General features: G+C 53.3%; 1 protein-coding gene across 8 annotated transcripts in view; it reads left to right on the forward strand.

Moving 5' to 3' along the window:
- RTKN (rhotekin) overlaps positions 1–16,897 on the forward strand; it is a 102,318-nt gene that overhangs the window by 71,691 nt on the left and 13,730 nt on the right. For all 8 annotated transcript variants that reach the window (XR_005744226.1, XR_005744228.1, XR_005744230.1 and 5 more), the window contains exons 2-6: positions 353–552; positions 9,193–9,254; positions 11,766–11,819; positions 11,969–12,086; positions 13,761–13,973. Coding sequence is in view for 5 of the 8 variants with exons in the window: in XM_040328972.1 (XP_040184906.1) it covers positions 353–552; positions 9,193–9,254; positions 11,766–11,819; positions 11,969–12,086; positions 13,761–13,973 (647 nt within the window). In the remaining 3 variants the exon portion in view is untranslated. The remainder of the gene's footprint in view (positions 1–352; positions 553–9,192; positions 9,255–11,765; positions 11,820–11,968; positions 12,087–13,760; positions 13,974–16,897) is intronic.

Here is a 16,897-nt window from a genome sequence, read left to right on the forward strand (position 1 = left end):
CCAAAGTCACTCCCGTCACAGCCCCCACCCAAAGTCACTCCCGTCACAGCCCCCCACCCAAAGTCACTCCCGTCACAGCCCCCCACCCAAAGTCACTCCCGTCACAGCCCCCCACCCAAAGTCACTCCCGTCACAGCCCCCCACCCAAAGTCACTCCTGTCACAGTTGGGTTGGTGGGTGTTGGGGGACATGAATCTGCATTGCGGGATGACGTGACTTGCCGGAGCTTCCAATGGTTATTGTGAGAGGCATCGGGTTCTGCAGGTTCCTGTTTTGGGGTTTTTGTGTCATTTTCAGGCCCATTTAACGTGTTTTGGAAATCTTGTGTAACGTTCCCGTCGCTCTCTTCCAGGACACGGACATCCAGAAGCGGATTGACCACGAGGTGCGGATCCGGGACGGGGCGATGAAGCTGCTGGGGGCCTGCACACAGAAGGAACAGGCGCTGGAAGCCGCCAAGAGTCTCCTGGTGTGTAATAGTCGTATAATGACCTACATGTCCGAGCTGCAGCACCGCAAGGAGGAGCAAGTCCTGCAGCACAGCGCGCGCAGGTAGGTCACAGCAATGGCTGCCGAGTGGCTCACTAAGTCTACTATTCCGCCATGTGTCACTCCGTAACCCCAACCGGGGCACCCCTTTCCTCATCATGGAGGGTGGGTCCGACCCCTCTCCTCATCATAGGAGGTGGGTCCGACCCCTCTCCTCATCATGGGAGGTGGGTCCGACCCCTTTCCTCATCATAGGAGGTGGGTCCGACCCCTCTCCTCATCATAGGAGGTGTGTCCGACCCCTCTCCTCATCATAGGAGGTAGGTCCAAACCCCCTCCTCATCATAGAAGGTGGGTCCAACCCCTCTCCTCATCATAGGAGGTGGGTCCGACCCCTCTCCTTATCATAGAAAGGTAGGTCCGACCCCTCTCCTTATCATGGGAGGTGGGTCCGACCCCTCTCCTCATCATAGAAGGTGGCTCCGACCCCTCTCCTCATCATAGAAGGTGGCTCCGACCCCTCTCCTCATCATAGGAGGTGGCTCCGACCCCTCTCCTCATCATAGGAGGTGGGTCCGACCCCTCTCCTCATCATAGGAGGTGGGTCCAACCCCTCTCCTCATCATAGGAGGTAGGTCCGACCCCTCTCCTCATCATAGGAGGTGGCTCCGACCCCTCTCCTCATCATAGGAGGTGGGTCCAACCCCTCTCCTCATCATAGGAGGTGGGTCCAACCCCTCTCCTCATCATAGGAGGTGGGTCCGACCCCTCTCCTCATCATAGGAGGTGGGTCCAACCCCTCTCCTCATCATAGGAGGTAGGTCCGACCCCTCTCCTCATCATAGGAGGTGGCTCCGACCCCTCTCCTCATCATAGGAGGTGGGTCCAACCCCTCTCCTCATCATAGGAGGTGGGTCCAACCCCTCTCCTCATCATAGGAGGTAGGTCCGACCCCTCTCCTCATCATAGCAGGTGGGTCCTACCCCTCTCCTCATCATAGGAGGTGGGTCCGACCCCCTCTCCTCATCATAGGAGGTGGGTCCAACCCCTCTCCTCATCATAGGAGGTGGGTCCGACCCCTCTCCTCATCATAGGAGGTGGGTCCGACCCCTCTCCTCATCATAGGAGGTGGGTCCGACCCCTCTCCTCATCATAGAAGGTGGGTCCGACCCCTCTCCTCATCATAGGAGGTGGGTCCAACCCCTCTCCTCATCATAGGAGGTGGGTCCGACCCCTCTCCTCATCATAGGAGGTGGGTCCAACCCCTCTCCTCATCATAGGAGGTGGGTCCGACCCCTCTCCTCATCATAGAAGGTGGGTCCGACCCCTCTCCTCATCATAGGAGGTGGGTCCGACCAATCTCCTCATCATGGGAGGTGGGTCCGACCCCTCTCCTCATCATAGAAGGTGGGTCCGACCCCTCTCCTCATCATAGGAGGTGGGTCCGACCCCTCTCCTCATCATAGGAGGTAGGTCCAACCCCTCTCCTCATCATAGAAGGTGGGTCCGACCCCTCTCCTCATCATAGGAGGTGGCTCCGACCCCTCTCCTCATCATAGGAGGTAGGTCCGACCCCTCTCCTCATCATAGAAGGTGGGTCCGACCCCTCTCCTCATCATAGGAGGTGTGTCCGACCCATCTCCTCATCATAGGAGGTGTGTCCGACCCCTCTCCTCATCATAGGAGGTGTGTCCGACCCCTCTCCTTATCATAGAAGGTGGGTCCGACCCCTCTCCTCATCATAGGAGGTGGGTCCAACCCCTCTCCTCATCATAGGAGGTGGGTCCGACCCCTCTCCTCATCATAGAAGGTGGGTCCGACCCCTCTCCTCATCATAGGAGGTGGGTCCGACCCCTCTCCTCATCATAGAAGGTGGGTCCGACCCCTCTCCTCATCATAGGAGGTGGGTCCGACCCCTCTCCTCATCATAGGAGGTGGGTCCAACCCCTCTCCTCATCATAGGAGGTGGGTCCGACCCCTCTCCTCATCATAGGAGGTGGGTCCAACCCCTCTCCTCATCATAGGAGGTGGGTCCGACCCCTCTCCTCATCATAGAAGGTGGGTCCGACCCCTCTCCTCATCATAGGAGGTGGGTCCGACCAATCTCCTCATCATGGGAGGTGGGTCCGACCCCTCTCCTCATCATAGAAGGTGGGTCCGACCCCTCTCCTCATCATAGGAGGTGGGTCCGACCCCTCTCCTCATCATAGGAGGTAGGTCCAACCCCTCTCCTCATCATAGAAGGTGGGTCCGACCCCTCTCCTCATCATAGGAGGTGGCTCCGACCCCTCTCCTCATCATAGGAGGTAGGTCCGACCCCTCTCCTCATCATAGGAGGTGTGTCCGACCCATCTCCTCATCATAGGAGGTGTGTCCGACCCCTCTCCTCATCATAGGAGGTGTGTCCGACCCCTCTCCTTATCATAGAAGGTGGGTCCGACCCCTCTCCTTATCATAGAAGGTGGGTCCGACCCCTCTCCTCATCATGAGAGGTGGGTTCGACCCCTCTCTTCATCATAGGAGGTGGCTCCGACCCCTCTCCTCATCATAGAAGGTGGCTCCGACCCCTCTCCTCATCATAGGAGGTGGCTCCGACCCCTCTCCTCATCATAGGAGGTGGGTCCGACCCCTCTCCTCATCATAGGAGGTGGGTCCAACCCCTCTCCTCATCATAGGAGGTAGGTCCGACCCCTCTCCTCATCATAGGAGGTGGCTCCGACCCCTCTCCTCATCATAGGAGGTGGGTCCAACCCCTCTCCTCATCATAGGAGGTGGGTCCAACCCCTCTCCTCATCATAGGAGGTGGGTCCGACCCCTCTCCTCATCATAGGAGGTGGGTCCAACCCCTCTCCTCATCATAGGAGGTAGGTCCGACCCCTCTCCTCATCATAGGAGGTGGCTCCGACCCCTCTCCTCATCATAGGAGGTGGGTCCAACCCCTCTCCTCATCATAGGAGGTGGGTCCAACCCCTCTCCTCATCATAGGAGGTGGGTCAACCCCTCTCCTCATCATAGGAGGTGGGTCCGACCCCTCTCCTCATCATAGGAGGTGGGTCCGACCAATCTCCTCATCATGGGAGGTGGGTCCGACCCCTCTCCTCATCATAGAAGGTGGGTCCGACCCCTCTCCTCATCATAGGAGGTGGGTCCGACCCCTCTCCTCATCATAGGAGGTAGGTCCAACCCCTCTCCTCATCATAGAAGGTGGGTCCGACCCCTCTCCTCATCATAGGAGGTGGCTCCGACCCCTCTCCTCATCATAGGAGGTAGGTCCGACCCCTCTCCTCATCATAGAAGGTGGGTCCGACCCCTCTCCTTATCATGGGAGTTGAGTCCGACCCCTCTCCTTATCATGGGAGGTGTGTCCGACCCCTCTCCTCATCATAGAAGGTGGGTCCAACCCTTCTCCTCATCATAGAAGGTGGCTCCGACCCCTCTCCTCATCATAGGAGGTGGCTCCGACCCCTCTCCTCATCATAGGAGGTGGGTCCGACCCCTCTCCTCATCATAGGAGGTGGGTCCAACCCCTCTCCTCATCATAGGAGGTAGGTCCGACCCCTCTCCTCATCATAGGAGGTGGCTCCGACCCCTCTCCTCATCATAGGAGGTAGGTCCGACCCCTCTCCTCATCATAGGAGGTGGGTCCAACCCCTCTCCTCATCATAGAAGGTGGGTCCGACCCCTCTCCTCATCATAGGAGGTGTGTCCGACCCATCTCCTCATCATAGGAGGTGTGTCCGACCCCTCTCCTCATCATAGGAGGTGTGTCCGACCCCTCTCCTTATCATAGAAGGTGGGTCCGACCCCTCTCCTCATCATGAGAGGTGGGTTCGACCCCTCTCCTCATCATAGGAGGTGGCTCCGACCCCTCTCCTCATCATAGGAGGTGGCTCCGACCCCTCTCTTCATCATAGGAGGTGGCTCCGACCCCTCTCCTCATCATAGAAGGTGGCTCCGACCCCTCTCCTCATCATAGGAGGTGGCTCCGACCCCTCTCCTCATCATAGGAGGTGGGTCCGACCCCTCTCCTCATCATAGGAGGTGGGTCCAACCCCTCTCCTCATCATAGGAGGTAGGTCCGACCCCTCTCCTCATCATAGGAGGTGGCTCCGACCCCTCTCCTCATCATAGGAGGTGGGTCCAACCCCTCTCCTCATCATAGGAGGTGGGTCCAACCCCTCTCCTCATCATAGGAGGTGGGTCCGACCCCTCTCCTCATCATAGGAGGTGGGTCCAACCCCTCTCCTCATCATAGGAGGTAGGTCCGACCCCTCTCCTCATCATAGGAGGTGGCTCCGACCCCTCTCCTCATCATAGAAGGTGGGTCCGACCCCTCTCCTCATCATAGGAGGTGGGTCCGACCCCTCTCCTCATCATAGGAGGTGGGTCCAACCCCTCTCCTCATCATAGGAGGTGGGTCCAACCCCTCTCCTCATCATAGGAGGTGGGTCCAACCCCTCTCCTCATCATAGGAGGTGGGTCCAACCCCTCTCCTCATCATAGGAGGTAGGTCCGACCCCTCTCCTCATCATAGCAGGTGGGTCCAACCCCTCTCCTCATCATAGGAGGTGGGTCCGACCCCTCTCCTCATCATAGGAGGTGGGTCCAACCCCTCTCCTCATCATAGGAGGTGGGTCCGACCCCTCTCCTCATCATAGGAGGTGGGTCCGACCCCTCTCCTCATCATAGGAGGTGGGTCCGACCCCTCTCCTCATCATAGAAGGTGGGTCCGACCCCTCTCCTCATCATAGGAGGTGGGTCCGACCCCTCTCCTCATCATAGGAGGTGGGTCCAACCCCTCTCCTCATCATAGGAGGTGGGTCCGACCCCTCTCCTCATCATAGGAGGTGGGTCCAACCCCTCTCCTCATCATAGGAGGTGGGTCCGACCCCTCTCCTCATCATAGAAGGTGGGTCCGACCCCTCTCCTCATCATAGGAGGTGGGTCCGACCAATCTCCTCATCATGGGAGGTGGGTCCGACCCCTCTCCTCATCATAGAAGGTGGGTCCGACCCCTCTCCTCATCATAGGAGGTGGCTCCGACCCCTCTCCTCATCATAGGAGGTAGGTCCGACCCCTCTCCTCATCATAGAAGGTGGGTCCGACCCCTCTCCTCATCATAGGAGGTGAGTCCGACCCCTCTCCTCATCATAGGAGGTGGGTCCAACCCCTCTCCTCATCATAGAAGGTGGGTCCAACCCCTCTCCTCATCATAGGAGGTGGGTCCAACCCCTCTCCTCATCATAGGAGGTAGGTCCAACCCCTCTCCTCATCATAGGAGGTAGGTCCGACCCCTCTCCTCATCATAGAAGGTGGGTCCGACCCCTCTCCTTATCATGGGAGTTGAGTCCGACCCCTCTCCTTATCATGGGAGGTGTGTCCGACCCCTCTCCTCATCATAGAAGGTGGGTCCAACCCTTCTCCTCATCATAGAAGGTGGGTCCGACCCCCTTCCTCATCATAGGAGGTAGGGCCAACCCCTCTCCTCATCATAGGAGGTAGGGCCAACCCCCCTCCTCGTCATAGAAGGTGGGTCCGACCCCTCTCCTCATCATAGGAGGTAGGGGGTTAGAGGGATACAGAGGGGTTCTGGAGGGACATAGAGACAAAAGGGGTCAAAAGGAATCAAAGAGGGATAAGAGGATCGTAGAGAAAGGGATCTCAGAGGGATTATTGAGATCTGGGGAGGTGACGGGATCTTGGAGGACAGAGGGATTCAGGAGATACAGAGGGATCTACAAGAGACTGAGAGATCAGTGACGGGATGAAGCCCCTCTCAGGTTTGTTTGCATTCTGTGAACCATTGGGGAGATTTCTCCTCACTTCCTGTCCCAGAGGCACGACTGAAAGTGATTGTAAAGAAAAATCTCCTCTTATTTCCATTCTATTCCCGTCCCACTGATAAGTGTAACATTTTGGATTTCCCTTCATTTTCTGTCTCGGTGACACCAGGACAAGTAGACAGGAAGTATCTCCCCAGTGGGGGCAAAGACAGGAAGTGAGCTGTGCGCAGGGAAATACCTCCCCTCATTGGGTGTTATCAGGAATCTCAGCTCCATGTGTCTGGTGTGGGATTAGCAGGCAGGAAGTGAGCTGTGCGCAGGGAAATACCTCCCCCCAACATCTGAAATATCTCAAATCCAGAGCTCACCCAGAATGTCTTCCATTGCTGTCATTTCTGGACAATCAGTTCAATATATAAGACCTGTGTCACTCCTCTCCTCTCCCCCTCCTCTCCTTTCCATTCCACCCTCTCCTCTCCTTTCCTCTCTTGTCCTATCCTCTGTATTCTCCTCTCTCTTCTCCTTTCCATTCCCCTCTCCCTCTCCTCTGTATTCCCCTCTCCTGTCCTCTCCTCTTTATTCTCTTCTCTCCTCTCCTCTGTATTCTCCTCTCCCCCCTCTCCTCTCCTCTCTATTCCCCTCTCCTCTGTATTCTCCTCTCCCTCTCCTCTCTATTCCCCTCTCCTGTCCTCTCCTCTTTATTCTCCCCTCCCTCTATCCTCTCCTCTCCTCTTCTCTTCTCTTCTCTTCTCTTCTCTTCTCTTCTCTTCTCTTCTCTTCTCTTCTCTTCTCTTCTCTTCTCTCTCCTCTCCTCTCCTGTGCCTTCCTCTGGATCAACTGTGGGTATGGAGTTGGGTGTATGGGATTGTACCGTGTTTTTTTGTTTTTTTTGTTTTTATTTTTTGTGGTTGAACTGGATGGACTTGTGTCTTTTTTCAACCTGACTAACTATGTAACTATGTAACTATGTAACTATGTATTCTCCTCTCCCCCCTCTCCTCTCCTCTCCCTATTTCTCCTCTCCATTCCCCTCACATCTCCTCTCCCTCTCCATTCCACTCACCTTCCCTTCTCTTCTCTACTCCCTCTCCTCTCCCTAAAGAATATCGATTTCTAGAGCTCACCCAGAATGTCTTCCATTGCTGTCATTTCTTGACAGTCAGTTCAATATATAAGACCTGTGTCACTCCTCTCCTTTCCATTCCCCCTCTCCCTCTCCTCTCCTATCCTATCCTATCCTCTGTATTCTCTCACTCTCTCTCCTCTCCCTATTTCTCCTCTCCTCTCCATTCCCCTCTCCTCTCCTCTTCTCTCCCTATTTCTCCTCTCCATTCCCCTCACATCTCCTCTCCTCTCCATTCCCCTCTCCTCTCCTCTCCCTATTTCTCCTCTCCATTCCCCTCACATCTCCTCTCCATTCCCCTCTCCTCTCCTCTCCTCTCCCTATTTCTCCTCTCCATTCCCCTCACATCTCCTCTCCTCTGTATTCGCCTCTCCTCTGCATTCGCCTCTCCTTTCCCTCTCTCTCTCCTCTTCTCTACTTTCCTCTCCCTATTTCTCCTCTCCATTCCCCTCTCCTCTCCTCTCCCTATTTCTCCTCTCCATTCCCCTCACATCTCCTCTCCATTCCCCTTTCCTCTCCTCTCCTCTCCCTATTTCTCCTCTCCATTCCCCTCACATCTCCTCTCCTCTGCATTCGCCTCTCCTCTCCCTCTCTCTCTCCTCTTCTCTACTTTCCTCTCCCTATTTCTCCTCTCCATTCCCCTCTCCTCTCCCTAAAGAATATCGATTTCTAGAGACCACCCAGAATGTCTTCCATTGCTGCCATTTCTGGACAGTCCGTTCAATATATAAGACCTGTGTCACTCCTCTCCTCTCTTTTCCATTACCCTCTTCTTCCCTCTCCTGTAATATCCTCTCCTTTGTATTCTCCTCTCCCTTTTTCTCCTTTTTATTCCCCTCTTCTTCCCTCTCCCCTCCTCTTCCTTTTCCTCTCCCTCTCCTTTCCATTCCACTCTCCCTCTCCTCCATATTCCCCTCTCCCTCTCCTCTCCGTTCCCCTCACCCTCCCCCCTCTGTTCCCTCCCCCTTCCCTCTCCTCTCCTCTCCCTCAGCTTCCCTCTTCATTACCCTCCCCTCTCCTCCCCCTTCCACCTCTGTTCCCACCCTCTCCCCCTCCTCTACTCTCCCTCAGCTTCCCTCTTCATTCCCCTCCCCACTCCCTCCCCTCTCCTCCCCCTCCCCCCTCTGTTCCCACCCTCTCCCCCTCCCCTCTCCTCTCCCTCAGCTTCCCTCTTCATTCCCCTCCCCACTCCCTCCATTTCCCTCCCCTTCCCTCCCCTCTGTTCCCACCCTCTCCCCCTCCCCTCTCCTCTCCCTCAGCTTCCCTCTTCATTCCCCTCCCTTTCCCTCCCCTCCCCTCTCCATCCTCGGGGTGGATTTCCTGATGGTGACAGCGGAGGACCATGTCTGTGTAATGTGTCTTGAACCCACTTGTAGCCTCCATCAGAAGCCCGTGTGACAGGGTGACAACGGAAGAATTGCAGGATCGGCACAGAGTGTTGTCACCCTGTAACAGGAAGTGCTGGAACAAGGACCATCATGGCGGGATCGCCAGCGATTGTTTACATTTCCAAAGATTGAGATAGGAAAGGTTATGAAGAGAGGTATTTGTTGTACACATATTCTGAGCTCCAACCCTGGGATCATATATCTATCAGCACACAGAGAGAAGGCCCGCCCCCGAGGAAGCCCCATCTCCTTAAAGCTGCAGCAACTCCCCTGCAGGACTTTTGTGCTGAACAGCTGGATGGAGTTTGGATGGAATTGCTCTTCCCATAGCGGCGGCCATGTTTTCCATGTCATGTGACGCAATGTTCCCGCCTTCAGTATGTGACTTGTACCCTCTGGTGTCTTCCAGGCCCTCAGACGGAGGATCGGTGGATGACCGGCTCCCCTGTAAGGGGAAACTCTCCATCTCAGGTCTGTATGTCCGGCATCATCGTAACCTTAAATAATAGAAATATCATCACAAATAATAATAATAATAATATGCATGTGTATAAATCATTTATAATTATTGTGTATTTATTATTATTGTTATCAATACTAATAATAAATGTAATATAATCCTATATACGAGGAGTATTTATAAAGAGCGGTGAAATAACTGCCTTACCTGTTTCTGGTTCTCACCGTATAATCCTCTCCAGGAGGTGGCGGTATTTGTAGCCCTGATGAAGGAGGCCGGTTAGTGCCCCTCAAACATGTCGGCTTCACCTAAGAGCCCCACCATTAATAAGCTCTTTGTGGGCTTGTTGTCGCTCTCGTCTTCTGAACGCGGAGCTTCTGTTCCCAGGATGTAGGACGTGGTCGTGGTTTACATTATGAAGGGCTCACTGCTCACATGTTGCAGGCAACTTCAAACCCATTCTAGATTCAGGGCCCCACCATCTTGTCTTCTCCACCTTTTCCTGGGAGAGACCTCTCCCTAGACCTGTGCTGCATACGTTATGGAAGTCCAGGGCCCCACCATCTTGTCTTCTAAACCCTTCCTTGGTGGACACCTTTCCCCAGACACGTCTGGATATGTTACCGAAGTCCAGGGCCCCACCATCTTGTCTTCTCAACCCTTCCTTGGCGGACACCTTTCCCAAGACACGTCTGGATATGTTACCGAAGTCCAGGGCCCCACCATCTTGTCTTCTCAACCCTTCCTTGGTGGACACCTTTCCCCAGACACGTCTGGATATGTTACCGAAGTCCAGGGCCCCACCATCTTGTCTTCTCAACCTTTTCCTGGGAGAGACCTCTCCCTAGACCTGTGCTGGATACGTTATGGAAGTCCAGGGCTCCACCATCTTGTCTTCTCCACCTTTTCCTGGGGGAGACCTCTCCCTAGACCTGTGCTGGATACGTTACGGAAGTCCAGGGCCCCACCATCTTGTCTTCTCAACCCTTCCTTGGTGGACACCTTTCCCAAGACACGTCTGGATATGTTACCGAAGTCCAGGGCCCCACCATCTTGTCTTCTCAACCCTTCCTTGGCGGACACCTTTCCCAAGACACGTCTGGATATGTTACCGAAGTCCAGGGCCCCACCATCTTGTCTTCTCAACCCTTCCTTGGTGGACACCTTTCCCCAGACACGTCTGGATATGTTACCGAAGTCCAGGGCCCCACCATCTTGCCTTCTCAACCCTTCCCTGGAGGAAGCTTCTCCTCAGACCTGTTCTGGATATGTTACTGAAGTTCAGAGCCCCATCCCCTTATCTTCTCCACCTTTACCTTGGGAAGGCTTCTTCTCAGACCTATTATTGATACAATATTAAAGTACGGGGCCCCACCATCTTGTCTTCCTAACCTTTCACTGGAGGAAACTTCTCCCGAGACCTGTTCTGTATACACTATCAAAGTAGAAGGCTCCACTATATTCTCTTCTCAACCTTTCCCAGAGGGATACCGCTCCTAAGACCTGTTCTGGATACGTTACTGAAGTCCAGGGCCCCACCATCTTGTCTTCTTGACCCTTCCTTGGTGGACACCTTTCCTCAGACACGTCTGGATATGTTACCAAAGTCCAGGGCTCCAGCATCTTGTCTTCTTGACCCTTCCTTGGTGGACACCTTTCCCCAGACACATTCTGGATACGTTACTGAAGTACAGGGCGCCACCATCTTGTCTTCTTGACTCTTCCTTGGTGGAAACCTTTCCCCAGACACGTTCTGGATACGTTACTGAAGTACAGGGCCCCACCATCACCATCTTGTCTTCTTGACCCTTCCTTGGTGGACACCTTTCCCCAGACACGTTTTGGATACGTTACTGAAGTCCAGGGCCCCACCATCTTGCCTTCTTGACCCTTCCTTGGTGGACACCTTTCCCCAGACACGTTCTGGATACATTACTGAAGTACAGGACCCCACCATCTTGTCTTCTTGACTCTTCCTTAGTGGACACCTTTCCCCAGATGCATTCTGGCTACGTTACTGAAGTTCAAGGCCCCACCATCTTGTCTTCTTGACCCTTCTTTGGTGGACACCTTTCCCCAGACACATTCTGGATACGTTACTGAAGTCCAGGGCCCCACCATCTTGTCTTCTTGACTCTTCCTTGGTGGACACCTTTCCCCAGACACATTCTGGATACATTACTGAAGTACAGGACCCCACCATCTTGTCTTCTTGACTCTTCCTTAGTGGACACCTTTCCCCAGATGCATTCTGGCTACGTTACTGAAGTTCAAGGCCCCACCATCTTGTCTTCTTGACCCTTCTTTGGTGGACACCTTTCCCCAGACACATTCTGGATACGTTACTGAAGTCCAGGGCCCCACCATTTTGATCTTTCCTAAGGAAAAAACGTCTTTCCAGACCTGTTCTGGGTATGTTTTTGAAGTCAAGGACCCCACCATCTTGTTTTCTTTACCTTTTTTTTCTGGGTGTACTTCTCCCCAGACCCATTTTGTATACAATATTCTTTATCTCTCTGTAGATCTCCGGATTCCCCTCATGTGGAAGGACAGCGAATACTTCAAGAATAAAGGAGGTGAGGGATTCTTTTACTTGGCCACACATTAGTAATGAAGCAGATTAGGAAATTGATCGCTCTACGATCCCTGTGCCCAATAAATGTTCCAAGAGATAGAAGACGTGTCCCCACACCGTTCTCATCCCCCATCTCTCCGTGTGTTGCAGAGCTCCATCGCTGTGCCGTGTTCTGTGCTCTGCAGATCCGAGGGGAGGTCTGTGACACGGAAATGGTCTTTGTGGATCGGACAGCCACAGATATCTGCTTCGAGAACCCCATTGTCTTGTGAGTATCCAGTATATGGTGTCATAGTATCAATGAAAGCCAATCCCTACCAGACTATCCTTTGCCTATCAACCTATCACCAACCCTTCCTGCCATACTGCCCAACCTATCACCAATCCTTCCTCTATTACTAACCAACCTATCACCAATCCTTCCTCTATTACTGCCCAACCTATCACCAATCCTTCCTGCATTACTGCCCAACCTATCACCAATCCTTCCTGCATTACTGCCCAACATATCACCAATCCTTCCTGCCATACTGCCCAACCTATCACCAATCCTTCCTCTATTACTACCCAACCTATCACCAATCCTTCCTCTATTACTGCCCAACCTATCACCAATCCTTCCTCTATTACTGCCCAACCTATCACCAATCCTTCCTCTATTACTACCCAACCTATCACCAATCCCTCCTCTATTACTGCCCAACCTATCACCAATCCTTCCTCTATTACTGCCCAACCTATCACCAATCCTTCCTCTATTACTGCCCAACCTATCACCAATCCTTCCTCTATTACTGCCCAACCTATCACCAATCCTTCCTTTATTACTGACCAACCTATCACCAATCCTTCCTCGATTACTACCCAACCTATCACCAATCCTTCCTGCATTACTGCCCAACCTATCACCAATCCTTCCTCTATTACTGCCCAACCTATCACTAACCCTTCCTGCATTACTGCCCAACCTATCACCAATCCTTCCTGTATTACTGCCCAACCTATCACCAACCCTTCCTGCATTACTGACCAACCTATCACCAATTCTTCCTCTGTTACTGCCCAACCTATCACCAATCCTTCCTCTATTACTGCCCAACCTATCACTAACCCTTCCTGCATTACTGCCCAACCTATCACCAAACCTTCCTCTATTACTGCCCAACCTATCACTAACCCTTCCTGCATTACTGCCCAACCTATCACCAACCCTTCCTGCATTACTGCCCAACCTATCACCAATCCTTCCTGCATTACTGCCCAACCTATTACCAATCCTTCCTGCATTACTGCCCAACCTATCACCAATCCTTCCTGCATTACTGTCCAACCTATCACCAATCCTTCCTCTATTACTGCCCAACCTATCACCAATCCTTCCTCTATTACTGACCAACCTATCACCAATCCTTCCTGCATTACTGACCAACCTATCACCAATCCTTCCTCTATTACTGCCCAACCTATCACCAATCCTTCCTCTATTACTGACCAACCTATCACCAATCCTTCCTTCATTATTGCCCAACCTATCACCAATCCTTCCTGTATTACTGCCCAACCTATCACCAATCCTTCCTGTATTACTGCCCAACCTATCACCAATCCTTCCTGCATTACTGACCAACCTATCACCAATCCTTCCTGTATTACTGCCCAACCTATCACCAATCCTTCCTCTATTACTGCCCAACCTATCACCAATCCTTCCTCTATTACTGACCAACCTATCACCAATCCTTCCTGTATTACTGCCCAACCTATCACCAATCCTTCCTGCATTACTGACCAACCTATCACCAATCCTTCCAGTATTACTTCCCAACCTATCACCAATTCTTTGTAGTATTACCAATCACCAATCTTGCCTTAAAGTCATAGTTTCACTCAGCCCTTCCTATTGCTCCCTCTATTACTGTTGTATTTTGCCTTTTCTCTCCAGCTCGGACGTGGAGCCAGGTTTTGAACTCAGTCTCCAGCTGTACAGCTGTGCCGTGGATGAGGACTTTTCTCTGTCTGGGACCCCCAGAAGACTGTCCACCAAACTGAGCAACTCCCTGGGCCGTTCATCGGGACGGAGGGTACGAGCTTCCATGGAAGGAGCATGCAGCAATGGAGGAGGAAGCCCCGTCCTTCTACCTGTCCCCAGTGTCCCGTGAGTTACCATTAACCTGAGGTCATTGTACAAGATACTCGAGTATTTTGCTGTTAGTACACAAGGTCAGATCTGCTTGGGGCGCATGTTTACCCCCCTATGAAGGAGGTGGAACTATCACATCCTCATCTCTGACCCAATCCTGGGAAAGCTGGAAAAAAGTATCACAGAGAGTCAGTTGCTTATCCCTGTGAGAGCAGCGCCTCCCTTTGTTTGCCTCGACACTTACCTGAGGGTCGTTGGTGGAAATGGCCACCATTATGGCCAATAATCACCATAGCTTGACAAATTCGATCTATTGTTGGATTGAACTTGATATGAATTCATGTGCACTCCATACAGGAATAGACCCTACAAACAGGGCAGGTGTTTTTCATTTTTTGTAGAAACATCCTTCCATTAATATCAGTGTTGGTGATGGCTCCAGTGCTTTAGTGGCAGCTTCTCAGCTACAGAAGTTCTTTTAGGAGCAACAAAACAAATTGTTGGCCCTAGATTCTTATGTTGCAGCCCCCCCCCCCACCAAATGACAGCGGAGCCTTTTATTGGTGGCCTTTACATACCACAATAGGAACTGGTCTTTAAGATTCATGAGAGCAACCATACATAGCCATGTCTATCCGGGAAAGCAGCTTCCCCTAAGCTCTCCTGGACAATCTTCAGCAAAGCAGATAACTCTGAAGATGCATCTTACTGGTAGCCACCTTCTTGCCCAGCACAATCCAACTCAAGTTTCTTAAGACCAGATTCAGGCCCCAGGTAAACACTTTTTTCAGAGCTTTACTCCCCCACAGGCAGCGGGCCTGCGAGACAAGGACTGGACCCTTCACACATACACATCGTCTTTGGGCAAAGCCTGGGTGGGAAGGACCTCTGGACTCACATCGTCTTTGGGCAAAGCCTGGGAGGGAAGGACCTCTGGACTCGCATCCTCTTCAAGCAAAGCCTGGGAGGGAAGGACCTCTGGACTCCCATCGTCTTTGGGCAAAGCCTGGGAGGGAAGGACCTCTGGACTCACATCGTCTCCAAGCAAAGCCTGGGAGGGAAGGACCTCTGGACTCACATTGTCTTTGGGCAAAGCCTGGGAGGGAAGGACCTCTGGACTCACATCGTCTTTGGGCAAAGCCTGGGAAGGAAGGACCTCTGGACTCACATCGTCTTTGGGCAAAGCCTGGGAGGGAAGGACCTCTGGACTTACATCGTCTTTGGGCAAAGCCTGGGAGGGAAGGACCTCTGGACTCACATCGTCTTTCTTTGGGAAACGCTTGGGAGGGAAGGACCCCTGGACTCACATCGTCTCCAGGGAAAGCCTGGGAGGGAAGGACCTCTGGACTCACATTGTCTTTGGGGCAAAGCCTGGGAGAGAAGGACCTCTGGACTCACATCGTCTTTCTTTGGGAAACGCTTGGGAGGGAAGGACCCCTGGACTCACATCGTCTCCAGGGAAATCGTCTTTGGGCAAAGCCTGGGAGGGAAGGACCTCTGGTCTCACATTGTCTCTAGGCAAAGCCTGGGAGAGAAGGACTTCTGGACTCACATCGTCTCCAGGGAAAGCCTGGGAGGGAAGGACCTCTGGACTCACATCGTCTCCAGGGAAAGCCTGGGAGGGAAGGACCTCTGGACTCACATCGTCTCCAGGGAAAGCCTGGGTGGGAAGGACCTCTGGACTCACATCGTCTTTGGGCAAAGCCTGGGAGAGAAGGACCTCTGGACTCACATCATCTTTCGGCAAAGCCTGGGAGAGAAGGACCTCTGGACTCCCATCGTCTTTGGGCAAAGCCTGGGAGGGAAGGACCTCTGGATTCACATCGTCTTTGGGCAAAGCCTGGGAGGGAAGGACCTCTGGTCTCACATTGTCTTTGGGCAAAGCCTGGGAGGGAAGGACCTCTGGACTCACATCGTCTTTGGGCAAAGCCTGGGAGGGAAGGACCTCTGGTCTCACATTGTCTTTGGACAAAGCCTGGGAGGGAAGGACCTCTGGTCTCACATCGTCTTTGGGCAAAGCCTGGGAGGGAAGGACCTCTGGACTCCCATCGTCTCCAGGGAAAGCCTGGGAGGGAAGGACCTCTGGACTCACATCTTCTCTAGGCAAAGCCTGGGAGGGAAGGACCTCTGGTCTCACATCGTCTTTGGGCAAAGCCTGGGAGGAAGGACCTCTGGACTCCCATTGTCTCCAGGGAAAGCCTGGGAGGGAAGGACCTCTGGACTCACATCTTCTCTAGGCAAAGCCTGGGAGGGAAGGACCTCTGGTCTCACATCGTCTTTGGGCAAAGCCTGGGAGGGAAGGACCTCTGGACTCCCATTGTCTCCAGGGAAAGCCTGGGAGGGAAGGACCTCTGGACTCACATTGTCTTTGGACAAAGCCTGGGAGGGAAGGACCTCTGGACTCACATTGTCTTTGGCCAAAGCCTGGGAGGGAAGGACCTCTGGTCTCACATCGTCTTTGGGCAAAGCCTGGGAGGGAAGGACCTCTGGACTCACATCGTCTCCAGGGAAAGCCTGGGAGGGAAGGACCTCTGGACTCACATTGTCTTTGGACAAAGCCTGGGAGGGAAGGACCTCTGGACTCACATTGTCTTTGGGCAAAGCCTGGGAGGGAAGGACCTCTGGACTCGCATCATCTTTGGGCAAAGCCTGGGAGGGAAGGACCTCTGGACTTGCATCATCTTTGGGCAAATCCTGGGAGAGAAGGACTTCTGGTCTCACATCGTCTTTGGGCAAATCCTGGGAGAGAAGGACCTCTGGACTCACATCGTCTTTGGGCAAAGCCTGGGAGGGAAGGACCTCTGGACTCACATCGTCTCCAAGCAAAGCCTGGGAGGGAAGGACCTCTGGACTCACATCGTCTCCAAGCAAAGCCTGGGAGGGAAGGACCTCTGGACTCACATCGTCTCCAAGCAAAGCTTGGGTGGGAAGGACCTCTG

The sequence above is a fragment of the Rana temporaria genome, chromosome 1 (genome assembly GCF_905171775.1).
Source record: "Rana temporaria chromosome 1, aRanTem1.1, whole genome shotgun sequence".
NCBI classification, from domain to species: domain Eukaryota; kingdom Metazoa; phylum Chordata; class Amphibia; order Anura; family Ranidae; genus Rana; species Rana temporaria.